This window comes from Nannospalax galili, unplaced genomic scaffold (genome assembly GCF_000622305.1).
Source record: "Nannospalax galili isolate Female #2095 unplaced genomic scaffold, S.galili_v1.0 scaffold861, whole genome shotgun sequence".
Lineage (NCBI taxonomy): Eukaryota > Metazoa > Chordata > Mammalia > Rodentia > Spalacidae > Nannospalax > Nannospalax galili.
In genome coordinates, this window is record NW_008345581.1 from 1,075,806 (window position 1) to 1,090,327 (window position 14,522).

General features: G+C 35.5%; 1 protein-coding gene across 3 annotated transcripts in view; it reads right to left on the reverse strand.

The window, feature by feature from the left end:
• Stag1 (stromal antigen 1) overlaps window positions 1–14,522 on the reverse strand; it is a 421,107-nt gene that overhangs the window by 114,175 nt on the left and 292,410 nt on the right. For all 3 annotated transcript variants that reach the window (XM_029567624.1, XM_008841643.3, XM_008841645.2), the window contains 5 exons: window positions 13,687–13,804; window positions 4,938–5,041; window positions 643–735; window positions 448–537; window positions 85–288 (listed from right to left, as the gene is read on the reverse strand). In XM_029567624.1, the coding sequence (XP_029423484.1) occupies window positions 85–288; window positions 448–537; window positions 643–735; window positions 4,938–5,041; window positions 13,687–13,804 (609 nt within the window). The remainder of the gene's footprint in view (window positions 1–84; window positions 289–447; window positions 538–642; window positions 736–4,937; window positions 5,042–13,686; window positions 13,805–14,522) is intronic.

Sequence of the window (14,522 nt, forward strand, 5' to 3'; positions counted from 1 at the left end):
AAGGGAATGATTTACATAACCCAGTTATTCTGATAATCATTAGTCAAAATTATTATATAAGTACTCATTAACTTTAGAACAAACCTCTTGCAGCAAGTCTTCCACAGAATGATTGAATCGATCCACGAACTCATCAATCAGCTGGCTCCGGGCTATATCAACTCTGTTCTGGATGGTATACTCTTCACTGCATAAGATGCTGTAGGTTTTACTGCAGGCTTCTAGAACATCTGATTCGACATGTTTCTCAACAACAAACTTAATCTGTTTTAATAAAGCATCCAGATGCTGAGGAAGAAGGAAAGAAATGCTGTAACTTTCAGATTAATAATGAAAAATTGAAAATCAGCATGTGTCAAAACACAAATATATGATGATAAAATGAAAACACAAAATTTAGTTCTCAAACTACTCTAATAGCAGGATCTCAATTTCTGAGTGTCTTACCTTTTCCATTCTACCTGTGCTGTAGATTTCTAGGTCAAAGTACTGTGGAATTTGTAGCAAGTTTGCTACTTTCTCGGCATCTGCAGAATACTAGAGGAAGCAGCAAAGGAAAAGAAAACAACCAGTAACTACTTTAATAGTATGTTGAGAGTAAACTCAGAGGTATATAATCATAAAATTGAAAATGACATATACCTTTGACAGTAACATAGGAAGTGTAATGATAAAATGCTCAGTTAATTTGTTTCTATCATCAATCTGAGTTTTCCTTTCTTTGGCCGTTAGCACCTAAAATAAATTGAAATGGTAAAAGAGTATCATATGATAATTCAAAAATCTATTATACAGAATGAGGAATCATTGGCAGATGACAAAACCAAAAAATTTATGAACTACTGAAATAAATATAGCCATTTTGATGCAAGATTATTTAATACAAATGACTTCCTAATTACATAAACTATTTCAAATCATTAAAATTACAAAATACTTAGGAAGTCAAATTAAAACTGTTAGGCTAAAATTACTATCTTTGAAATACATTTTTTGAAACTGGTAGTTAGCTTGATTAGATTCACATTCTTTCTTGCCAACACCAAGTTCAAGAATATTTCAATGGTAGTGGTCTCTCTTTGAGCAATGCTAACTTCAATCAGTATGTTCAAGTGATCTGACAGAACTTATGCATTACAAAATTCCTAATCAATTTTTCATGTTATTACAAGCTATTGATAAGTGTTGCCTACCTTTATTATTTCTTTTGGGTGACAGAATAGTAATATTTTAATTCTATTATTTGTCCATTTATTACTAGTGACAAGTCTATTGAAAGTTACTACCCCAAATATAGTATCTAGAGACCAATAAAGAAAACTAGACATATGTGCCCTTTTTATATGATGCAATATTAAGTATAAAATATACCCCTGCCCAAAAAATCTGTAACTTGATCTGATCAAGCCTTTAAGAAATACCTTTCAGATTATAGAGAACTGATGGAAAGAAAATTTAAAAAGTGATATAAAATAATAGTAACATAAACACCATTTATTTCTCCTTTCAAATCCTTTACTTTTTGTTTCCTTTTTTTGGGACTCTGTTGTAAAGAATATGTATATTAAGGTCATATTTTCCCAATGTATTAACATAGTTTTCTTTATAACTTTTATTTTTACTTTTATCATTAAATCCGAATCAGTTTGACAATTTCTGGATTTTTGTTAGAATCTTTCCCTACATTCAAATTCATCATTATTTTTGATATTTTTTGATATTCAGTATCACCCATTTTGCTACTCATTATCTTTGTGTCTCAAGTCCTTCCTGTTTCTCCTTTATTGCCTTTACTTTCTTTGAAGTTGAACCTTTTAAAAAATATTTACTGTATGATTTATCTTGAGTTTTTCTTTTGAGGAATGAATGACTGCCCCAGGAATTACAGTACACATTCTTTCAATTGCTTTCAGGTTAATGCTAAATTAATTACAGCAACGAATCTGCTCTAAAATAGTTCCGCACGATTCTTCTTTTGTGTTATTACTGCCACAAAGTTTTCTACACACAACAGTGCTGTTACTTCCTTAATGGGACAAGAGTTGTGGCACATGCCTTTAGTCCCAGCACACAGAAGGCAGAGATCCGGGGAGATCTCTGTGAGACTGAGGCAACCTGGTCTACATGGTGAGTTCCAGGCCAGCTGTGGCTAAAGGAAGACCCTCTCTCAAGAAGTCAAAAAAGGAAGAAAAAATACACACCATGCCCAACTACAGAGTCTTTTATGTCCATTTATGGATCACCATCCTGTGGTATTCCTATGGCTTAAAAGTCTTAATTCAGCCTTTCTTATAAGGCAGGTCTTCTAACAACACATGCTCTCAACGTTTCTTTTTTATTTGTTCATCTAGAAATGGTGCTATACTCCTTGATTTAAAATTTTTGCTTAAATTGTATGCATAGTGTGAGTGTATGTGTATGGGGGTGCAAACACCTGTGTATATGTGGAGGCCAAAGGTCAATGCCAATTGTCTTCCTCAATTTGCTCTCTACCTTATTTTTTGAGACACAGGTCTCACGATGAAGCTGTCACTGGCCTAGAAATCTCTATGTAAACCAGGAGAACTCATAGAGATGCCCCTGCCTCTGTCTCTAAAGTGCTGAGATTAAAGGTATTTGCCACCATGTCTGGCTCTCTTGTTCTTTCTCTCCTTTCTTCCTTTAAAACAAAACAAACCAGAACAAATTAAACAAACTAAAATCAGGGTCTCCCTGTAACTCCAGATAACCTGGAACTCACTATGTAGACCAGGCTGGCCTTGTTCTGACAGAGCTCTATCTGCCTCTGCCACTTCTTCAATTTTGAAAGATACTTTTACTGGGCTTAAAATTCTTGGTTGGCATTTCTGCTGCTTTGACTTCCAGCCACCACTTTTCTGATTAGGAATCAACTGGTAATCCTACTGCTGTTGCCTTTTATGAGTTGGTTTTTTTTTTTCCAAGATTATTTGGTTTTACTTTTGTTTAAGAGTTTATTTTTATTTTAAGCATGGGTATTTCGCTTGCATGTATGTACATATGTATGCCCATGCATACAATGCCTGTGGAGGCCAGAAGGGGGGGGGTCGGATGATCTCCAACTGGAATTAAGGATGGTTATTAGATGCCATATGTGTTTTGGGAATAGCACCTAGCCCTGTTTTTGCTTTTTCAATACTGTGATTACTGTGCCCAGGTATGGACCTTCTGTGTTCCCCTGAAACCTGTTTTTTTTTTCTTTTTGAGACAGGGCCTCCCTGTATCCTCAGCTGGACTGGAACTCCCTATGTAGACTGGACTGGTTTCAATCTCAGAAATCTGCCTGCCTCTGCCTAACACGTGCTGGGATTAAAGGTGTGCCCCACTATGTGGGCTTTCTGCTTGGGTTTTGTTAAGCTTGTCTTTAGATCTGTCAATCAATTATTTTTTGTTTTTTTAAATCAAAGTTGGGAAGTTTGGGGCAATTATTCTGTTCAAGTACTCTTCTTCCTTTTTTCCCCCCCATTGGAATTATTATTACATGTTATTTCGAATTTCTTGATGTTGCACATGTTTCTGGAGCTCTGTTCATTTTTCTACAAACCCTGTTGATCAAGATGGATAATGTCCATCTTCATCTTTTTTTTTTTCTTTTCTTTTTTGGTCATCTTGTGGTTTGGATCTTAAATATTTTCCTCTAAAATCTCACACACTGATGATTTAGGTGCCCCAGCTGATGTAGACTGTTGGAGATGATAGAAACTTCAGAAAGTAGAGTCTAAGGGCTGGGTTTTAAAGCTCAGCAGCTAAGAGCACTGGCTGCTTTTGCAGAGGACCCAGCACCCACATGGCAGCAAATGACTGTCTGTTAACTCCAGTTCCAGGGTATCTGATGCCCTCTTCTGACCTCGAAGTGCATTGCAGAATATGGGTGCACTTACATACATGCAGGCAATACACTGATACACTTAAAAATAATAAATATTAAGAAAAAAGAAAGTGGAGTCCAGTTGGATGAAGTAGGTCAATGGAGAGCATGCCTCCAGTGAATATATTAAAGAATACACAGGGATCCTAGCTTTTTTCTCCCTTGTGGTTTGTTTTTCGGCCATCATGAGGCAAACAAGAACCCCCTATTCCCTTGATGTTCTACTCTACCCCAGGCCCAAATGCAACACAGACAAATGATCATTGACTGAAATAAAAACTGGGGGCTGATGTATCAGAAACCAAACATCATGGAGTGAACAAACAGTATGGTTTAGATGTAAAGTTTCTCTAAAGAACATAAAACACACTTTCAAAAAAGGTTAAAAATCTATTGCTATTATATTATTATAAATGCGTACTTTTTCAGAAAAATTAGTCTATACAGGTGTTAAACTACCTTAGTTTCTAGAGTGCGTGATAAGGTTGTAAGATATGCATCTCTACATCCAGAAATTTTTTCAGTTGGATATTTTTGATAATTTTTTTTTGATTTTAGATTTATTATTTGTGCAAAAAGAATTTTCCTACCTTTCGACACCAGAGAAGAAATAGTTGCGCCATTGGTGTATATCTTAACTCATCTAAATGATGCCTATATTGTTAGCCATCTATTACAGATAAGGAAACTAACATGCGGATGCACAAATATTCATTTATACAAAGATTACAGAGATTACATAGCTGATAAACAGAAGAGCTTACAAATTGCAGTTTGCCTCCTGAGCCTTTATGTACTTCTAACTATACTTAAAAGTACTACAGTAGAAGCAGGTACAAGTAGTAGGAGAGTATGAAGCAAAGACTGCATTTGTAGAACTTGGGTTTAGCAAACAATACACAAAGATGAAGCATTAGAGGCATGTTATCATTTGGAAAAAAAGATCATGCTTTTAGGGATACAAACACCAGTAAAATGTAAAAATGTTTTAGACAGTTAATTACATTATAAATGAATGCTGCTGTAGATGTCCCACTAATTGAAAACTTACTCTCTTGCCGGTACCTCTTCCCACTGGAGGATGTGCCTCAGCAGCTTGACGAATTGTGCAAACCATTAGCTCTATAAGAGCACTCTCTTGACGGTCAGACATTGCTAAGGGGAAACAAAATACATGAGTATAAGTAGATAGTTTTATAACCATATACTGAAATGAACACAATGATTTAAAAATTGCAAACACATATTACTTATTAGAAATGAAATTAGGATCTAGTTTTGGTATTTTCTTTCTCTTTAAGAAAAATAAGTGGTTTATGTCTTTGTCAAACAAGAAAAAAATTGATAAAGCAAAGACTCCGGTCTCTTCTAATGACCTACTCCTGAGTAAGACAATGCTAAAATTTTACTGTATTTTCTTCTATGTCATTTCAAAGCTTATATAGTAAGAGTTTTTCTTTTATTTTTATTTTTTGGCCTTTCAATAAAAAGATTATGCTATATATTTAAAAACTTAACAGTATAGTTTAATGACTTTCAGGTCAATACATACATATAGATATCCTAACTTTACCACACAATTTACACAATATGAGTTAGTTAATCTCCTAATGATTTAGTCAAATTATTTCTAAGAGTTTTGTTTTGATTTTTCTTTTTTTTTTTTTTTGATACAGATCCTGTAGTCCCTGCTGGCCTGGAACTCACTATGTAGACCACACCAACCTTGATTTCAGAGAGATCTGTCTGCCTCTGCCTCCTAAATGCTAAAGTTGAAGGCATTTATCACCATACCTGGCTATTTCTAAGGTTTTAAAAAACATTTATTTATTATTTTTATGTGTATGACTGCTTTGTCTGAATGTATGCATATCACCTGTGTGTAGTGCCTGCAGAAGACAATAGAGAGCATTTGATCTCCTGGAATAGGAGATACAGTTTTGAGATGCCATGTAGTTGCTAGAAACCAAACCTGGGTCTTCTAGAAGAACAGCACATGCTCTTAACTGTTGAGCTGTCTTTCTAGCCCTTTTACCTGTCTTTGGCATCATAAAAAAATGTTCCAATAAAGCATCATTAATACATATGTTTACATAACTATTAAATTTCTAAAGAATAAAATTGTCCAAGAATGGGAATAATGTGCTCAAAGAGAAAAATATTGCTTGTAACAAGTCATGATTATTTATTGTAATTTATATACCAAAGAAAATAATGATGTTAGGTTCTTCACTGCCTACAGGGATAGAAATTACAAACACCTTTAGCTTTTCCAGTCCAGTGGTTGTAAAATAACATTTCACTGTTACATCTACCTGCCTATCCCTGGATTGCTGGAATTAAAGGCATGTACCACCACACCCAATTTCTCCCTTTCTTTCTTTGAGATGAGGTTTCAGGCTGGTCTTGAACTCATGGAGGTAAGTGATTTTTAGTCTCTGAAGTAGCTGGGTGTGGGAGATAGGCTTGAGCCTGGAGAGGAAGTCCTAATGACAGCCATAGAGGGCCTGAGGCAATGGCCCAACTGCTGGAGCCACTATCTCTCCATTTGGCAAGTCATAGAGCTGACTTAAGGCTTGCCACTCCCTAGTCGCCACCCCTTGAAATTCCAGGTTGTGGTTTATCTACAGCTTGCAGCATGTGGGCATAACAACAGCCATGGCCACATGATTTACTGGAACCAGGGCTGCCCATATATGGCACAGTCATTGTATCCCTGTCTGATTGGTCCAGGGACCCTATATAAGATTGTAAATTCCTCAATAAAATAGATCTGTGTCACTGAGCCTGGTCTCCTGTGTCTGAATGCGGCTCCGCTGACACAGTCTTACCAGCCCTGGGGTCTGGGATCAGGTGGCGGTGGCTATGACCATGAAGGTGGACCAGCTGGCCAGCTGCAGCGGGATCAACTACATTGACATGCTAAGAGACCGAAACAAAAGTTTCACATTTTCTTGTCGTTATCATCCATTTATGAAAATTTTCTTATGTTAGGGGTATTAACTTTTGTCTTCTGAATGGCATACTCTGTCTTCTGCCATGTGTATCTTCATGGAGTCTTTTGTTAAAAAGACTTTGAAGATTCATAAAGTCATATCTGTCTTCTTTTGTTTTATGGCTTCTGAGTTTCTTATATAGCCCTTCAAACATCTCTCTGTTCTAGAGATTCTAGAAATATATATTTTTGTTTTCTTTGAATTTCTTTTTCTTACCCTTCTTTATTTTGCTCCCTCCCTTTTTCTTTTTCACTTTCATATCTTTAACCTGTCTGGCATTTATTTTGGATGACAGTAGGAAATATGGCATTAAATAAACAATTACATCTGCACTGATGTTAAATACTCCAGAGTTACATACTAAATCTAAAAGTCATTTAAAAAACACACTTTAAAGCTGGGTGTGGTAGCACACGCCTGTTAATACCAGAACTTGGGAGGCAGAGGCAGGTGGATCTCTGTTGAGTTCGAAGCCAGCCTGATGTACATAGGGAGTTCCAGGCCACCTAGGGCTACAAGGAGACCCTGTCTCAAACAGACCAAAACAACAACACCCCCACCTCCCACCAAACACTATAAGGTTCTCAATCATGCTTTAGTTTTTATTATAGCAGGTTAAAAATCTAATTGTTAAAACGTAACTTAACTATGTAACCTAAATTCAACAAGTAAGTTTCCTCTAACCAGCTTCTTTTAGTTTTTGTGATTTGTATAATGCCAACAGAAAATAATTTGTCATGCACTTTCAATATACAAGCAACTATCATAAATAGTTTAGTTATTAACTTGTACATTCATAAATAGGAACCAATAACTTCATACTGCAGATGAGGAAAACAGGTCAAAATAGCATTTCAAAGTAGCCTGACTCTTGACAGCACTCTTAAGCACCATGTAACACTATCTTTATTTTACATTAAATTTTTGTGATATTTATACAATAGTATGATGCTATCTAGATCTCATCCTCATCTGTACCTCCCTCCATTGTTCCCTGCCCCATTTAATGCACTCAGCTTTGAGACTGTGTTTCATTTAACAAAACGTGATTTTCTTGACATAAATCATATATTTTCCCTTTGAATTTGTTACTATGTATTTTAAAGTATATATTTTTAAGTAAAATTTGAATAATTATTTCTCCTTCCTTGATTTAATTTATACTTTTAAATGTAGAAGATGAAAAAAATGTAGGGATTACAAAGAACTAAGTATAGATTTAAAGAAAAAAATTGAGACTATGACATTTAAGTTTATATTATTTTCAATGAATAGAAACAATAGGAACAACAAAAAAAGCAAAGACACCCACCCTTGTCCTTTAGTCTATACCAAAATTGTCCTATAGTATGTACATATGTCTTAGTTCAATCATTTTTTAAAGTATTTTCATTATTGTAGGAAAAACACAGGCATTTTAGCTTGTTTTGGGTAAACATATGAATAATTTCAAGTTTTCCAATGACATATCATTGGATCAACACATAATGATACAAAGAAGAATTTTACTCAGCAACATTTTGTTTCTTCCAATTCTAGATTCTTAATTTTTCACATTTGATCAGGAATAAAGGAATTATAAGTTTGCCCATGAATGTAATTTATTTAAGAAGAAAATCTGGTCATTTGGAAGGAAAAGAGAGAACAACATCTCAAGAACAGAAACATTTTCCTATTATAACAAATGATGCCGTTAATTATGTTAATTGTCATTTGAAATTACCTGTCTTGAAACTTTCCCTAAATGGAGAGACAGGATAAGTTCAATTTTAGTTGAGATTTAACTGAAATCCCTTTTGCAACATGATAGCAAAGCCATAAAATAGAGAAAATGAAGCAAACTTTCAATGATAGGTAAGAGCCAAATGACCACACTGATTGGAAATAGGAAGCTACTCATACTATGACTTATTCAATGATTACAACTCTTCTCTGTCTCCCCCCACCCCCAAGGTCTTCTAAGATTATAGAGAAATTTATCTATTTTCCTTGTATGGTTTTATTATGGTTTTACTTTTGGTTTTGAGATGGTCTCCCTGTAGCCCCAGCTGGCCTAGAACTCCCTATGAAAAGATATGCCTGCCCCCACCTCCTGAGTGCTGATATTAAAGGTCCCCGCTACCACATGTAGCTAACTTTCTAACTTTTGAGAACCCTGTTCACACATCTCCATCTCCTAAGTATTGCTTTCAGTCCTATCACCTTCTTGGCTACTTTCTTTACTACCACTGAAAATAAATATTTTCAAAGTCATAAATGAAAAACAAGTCATTAGCTATGTGCGGTGGGGCACATCTGTAATCCCAGCATTTAGGTGGTGAGGCAGGATTTTAAGGCAAACTTGTAATACACAGACAAGACCTGTTTAAAAAAAAAACAAAAAAACCAGAAACAAAACAAGAAAACCCCCAAACCAAAATAAACAAATTCTAAAAGGTCTTTGTGAAATTATCAAAACAGTATATACTAACCCTAGCTCAGCAATGTTATTAATTTCTTGAACAGTCTCTTTACTGAACTTATAAATGGTATGATTATCTCCTATTCTTTCTAGAACTCTCTCTTGCCCTTTCTGCTTTTGTCTGGTGTCCATCTTTCACTCAGCCACAGGCTCTTTTTCTTCATAAGCCATCCTCCTATTTTACATTTTTACTACTGTTTCCCATATAAACCACTGTAACAATTACATATCCATTCTTATGCTTACTTTAAAATATGAAATGGATTGCATTACTCACCTGGTTAAAATCCTGATACCCTAATTATACTGAAAAGGAATTAAATAATTGCACTAATGAACTAAAATATTCTACATCATCTGACCTCTGTGTTCCAGCTCACCTTGCACCACTGGCTCCTTATCTTATAGTTGCTGCAGTTCTTAGAACTGAGTCATTAATGCTTCTGACACTCTGTACTTGCTAGTCTACTATCCAAACAGTACTTTATGACACTTTCTTCATTTTTTCCCGCTTTCCCTGTATAAAAGTAAGCTGCATATGGGCAAAGAGTTGATCTAGTTTAATATGGTACCCTCAATATTGTACCCTTAGCACTTAGGGTAATATTTGGTATATATATAAAATAGTAAATATTTTAAAAAGTTAATTATACTTGTTTTGAGTTTTTTTTAATTAAAAATTTAAGATAAACTAAAAAATTAATTTTTACATGTATGTGTGCCTATTTGTCTGCATAGGTACCATACACATGCAGAGCACATGGGGGCCAGAAGAGTGTATTGGATCCCCTGGAACTGGGTGTTGGGAACCAAACCAAGGTTCTTTGGAAGAGCAGTAAGCACTCTGAACTACTGAACAATCTCTACAGTACCTTTTTTAAATTAAAAAAATTATCTATTAATTCATTTATGTATTTATTGTGTGTGTTCATTGGTGTGTACACAAGCGCCACAGGCGCACATAGGGTCAGGGGCCATTCTTGGGAGTTGTTCTCTCCTACCACCTTGTGTTCTCCAAGGATTGAACTTAGGTCCTCAGACCTACATGCAAGTGCCCCTTCCCACTTAAGTATCTTGCTGTCCCTGAAGGTTTCTTTTATTTACATTATCTTCATCCATCAATTGAGTCACAGAATTTTAGTATTAGCAAAGGTCCTCATATTATAGCTCAAGAAGCTGAAATCTAGAAGTTAAATGAGCTCATCATGGTGTGCTTGCTATATAGTGTTACATTAAAAACTTACCCACTCTGTATTTTACTGTAGAATACACACATGCACGCACACATACATGTACCTTTGAAATACATGCAACTTATAAGTACTACAGGACATTTTTAAGGTTACTGTGATTAAATTGGTGTTGCTAGTCTTTTGCCATGTGCACCTCAAAATTTTAGTTCTATATCTCTACCATTTAACTAGGCTTTTCATCTCTGGAAATCTAACACACACACTCTGTCAATCTAAAAAAAAAATTTAATTTCCGATTAGTTTCAAAATAAGCTTCTGTTAGCATTTTAGTAGCATAAAATATAGCAAAACACCAGGAGAGAAGATCTACATACCATTTCATGCAAGGATTTGTGTGTGTCACAGCATACATATAAAAAAATGTATGAACAAAGTTACGTGGACACAGTACTGCCATTTGTTCTGCCTATTTCTGAGGATTTCCCTATATAGATCTAATCATAACCTTAAATTGTAGTCCACTTTAAAAAAAAAAAGCTTCCACCTTATAAGACACTCTCTAGTTAGAACCAGACTAACCTATCTAAAAAGTCAGACTAAACCAAGGTCTTTATTAGAAGTCAAAGAAATTCTATGTCAATTTAAGCCACAATAAAACATCTAATGCAGTTGTATTTGAACAAGCTAAATTCATCTAGATCACATAGATGACTGAAAGATAATTATTGTATATTGATTTGTATATCTTGTTTACACAAGACTAAAAGTTAATAATACCAAAGCATACCACCTTGGTTCTTTTTCTTTTAATTTATATCCCTCATCTCCCTACGTAGAAATAACCTTAAAACAAAGGAAGGGATTGCCGAGCGTGGTGGTGCATGCCTGTAGTCCCAGCACTTGGGAGGCAGAGGCAGGCAGATCTCTGTGAGTTCAAGGCCAGCCTGTTCTACATAGTGAGTTCCAGGACAGCTGGAGCTACAGGGAGACGCTGCTTCAATAAGACAAAAGGAAAAAAAAAAAGAAGGGGAATAAACAAAAATTGAGTTGGAATCAGAAATGAGAAGGTATGACCCCCTTATAGTAATTTAATAATTTTATGGCTATGAGCAAGAGAAAGGAAATACCACTCTTTCCTGTGACAAATCTCTTTAGTTAAAATGTGGCTGGGTAGCAGAAAGGAATAAGAAAAGGAATTGCTTTAACAGGGAAGATATTATGATTAGTTAGAAACAGAATGGATGAAGTCAATGAAATAAGCAGAAAATATATTAGTAAAATAAAAAGGGGAAAATGCAGAATTTATATTCACATTCCTATGATCACAAAAGTGAAAAGATTTCAGAGTACAGACGAGTTTGACTTACTGAGCAGAGGCTCCTGTCAACTTAATAACAAGGTAATTTTCTTAAGAGTATCATGGAAAATATTTGGGATATTTTAAGTTTAAAAAGTTTTCTTATTATCTTTAATTTCTAAAATTAGTTTTGCATGTGTGCATGCGCTTATGGGAGGCCTACCTCTCCTATCATGTAGGCCAGGAATGTACTTGGTTGGGTTGTCAGGCTTGGGAGTAAGCACCTTTATCCATGCATGTCCATTCATGCCACACCTCAAAGGGCATCTTAAATCACTTTACAGGCACATGTCTTGGACTGATATCTCTCTCTCTCTCTCTCTCTCTCTCTCTCTCTCTCTCTCTCTCTCTCTCTCTCTGCTATTTCTTTACTAAATTTGTAAAGCTAGAATAGACAACATCTAAGTGTCACTGCTTGCAAAGAAACTAGGGGAAGGGAGGTAATCTAATTAAGACTTTTGGGGAGTCAAATGCAGGGATGGTCTATTTGACTCTTATAAATCTCAAAGGGTTGAAATACAAAGGAAGAGTAGGGAAATACAATACAGAATCAACACTATATTACTGTTTAAATTTTACAACTGTGTAAGTTATATAAAAAATATTTTCCACCATGGAGAAAAAGACATGAAGGATCAGAAAAAAATGGAGGAAAATAAGTTACAAATAGTTAAACATCTGAATCTAACGCTGGACATAAAGCATGATGGTTCCTGTACTCTCAGCACTTGGGAGTCTGAGGCAGGAGGATCCTAAGTTCAAGGATAACCTAAGTGAGTTCTAGGCTGGCATAGGCTACAGACAACCTCAGAAAAACACACAAAAAATCTGAATCTATACTTTTTTTTGATTGAGAAGTCCATGTGTAATCTATTATAAACCCCACTTACATCACAATATTACCTACATTGTAGGACTTCTGTATCGAGTAAATGGATTAGGAGTTCCTTTTACAAAGCACTTTTGTGGGCTACTTTGAATACCTAGCTACATACTGAACAGGTGAAAGCATTGATAAAGAACTAACAGTATAACAAGTTTTAGAGTAGAATTTGTTTACTAAAAAAAATGTACCCATTTTGCTGGGCATGTAACAAACATGTAAAAAAGATAGATATCTCAGAAGTTATTAAATGATTATCATTTCCCCTACATTTCCTTTTCTTTTGCTCCCTTTTCAAACAAGGTTTCCCTGGAGCCCCAGGCGGCCTAGAATTCCCTATGTAGACCAGGCTGGTCTCAGTCTCACAGAGATCCACCTGCCTCTGTCTCCCAAGTCCTGGAAATAAAGGTGTGTACCACCACACCTAGCTCTGATCTCTGATTTCCCCCAATTTTTATTTTATTTTATTTTAAATGCTGGGTACTGAACCTAGGGCTTCTGTTATGTAAAGTAAGTGCTTTGCCACTGAGCTGTACTTTCAGCCTTGATTTTATATATATGTGTGTGTGTGTGTGTGTGTGTGTGTCTATGTATGAGCATGTGTATCTCAAAAAACTGTGGGGCTCACACATGGTAGAACATGCACTCAGCATATGCAAGGCCTTAAGCTCAACCCCCAAAACTAGAGAGAAAGAGAGGAATAAGGGGAGAAGGAAAGGCTGAGAAGGAGGAAGAAAGAGAACGCTGTACCAAGGCTTCTTTTCAAGTTTACAGAAAAATAAAACAAAAACTGTTCTCAACAAAGATATATGACATGCTTACATTTATTTTTAGAAGTGATCTATAACAGAATGGTATGATTATCAATCAAAACATAACAAAATGAAATCAACTTTTCAAAATACTATACCTTCCTCTCCTTGAACAGGTTCTTCTAATAGCAACTCTGTCATACATTCCCAATCTTTCAACAGTTCTTGAGAGCTCTCCCACAAACTGTCCACCAAGTAGGCTGCATGTTCATGTAACTAAAATTAACAAATTGAGTGTGACTAAAGAACATTTAATAAAGAAACTACTTACAATTCTATGAGTTGTTATTTTCTTCACAATTCAAATGGCCTGGTCTCAATGGTTCTAAAAACTATTCCAATTAAGGATAATATACATATTCACATTCTATGATGTGGATACAGTGGAATCAGTTAATTTTTAATGTATTAACAGTAGTTAAAATTAAGGATCTTCTAGTCCAATGCCATCATTTGCAGATGAGGAAACTGAGGATAGATAATTAGAATTCCTGAAATCACAAGGGGAATCTGGGCTACTTTTCACTATTCCTAATCATCTCCTCTCAATCTCTTTTTCTCTGTGTCTATGCTGTCTGTGTGAGTGTGAGTGTGCACATGCCATGGAGGTCACAGGACAACCTTGGATGTTACACCTCACTATCCACCTTGCTAAGACAGCTTGCTCTTGTTTATTGCTGTGTAGGACTGGCTGGCTGACTGTGAGCTTATAATGATTCTCCTATGTCTACTTCCCATCTCACTACAGTATTGGGATAACAGATGTATACTACTGCATCTGACTTGATGTGGGTTCTGGGGGTCTAAATTCAGGTTCATGTAATTGTATGCCAAGCATTTTACCATCTCCCCGACCCTCTTTTTGCTTTATTAAGGAAATTAACCTTTTTTTTTTTTTTTTCAGAAATTCCACTGAAATTTTAGTACCACCTTT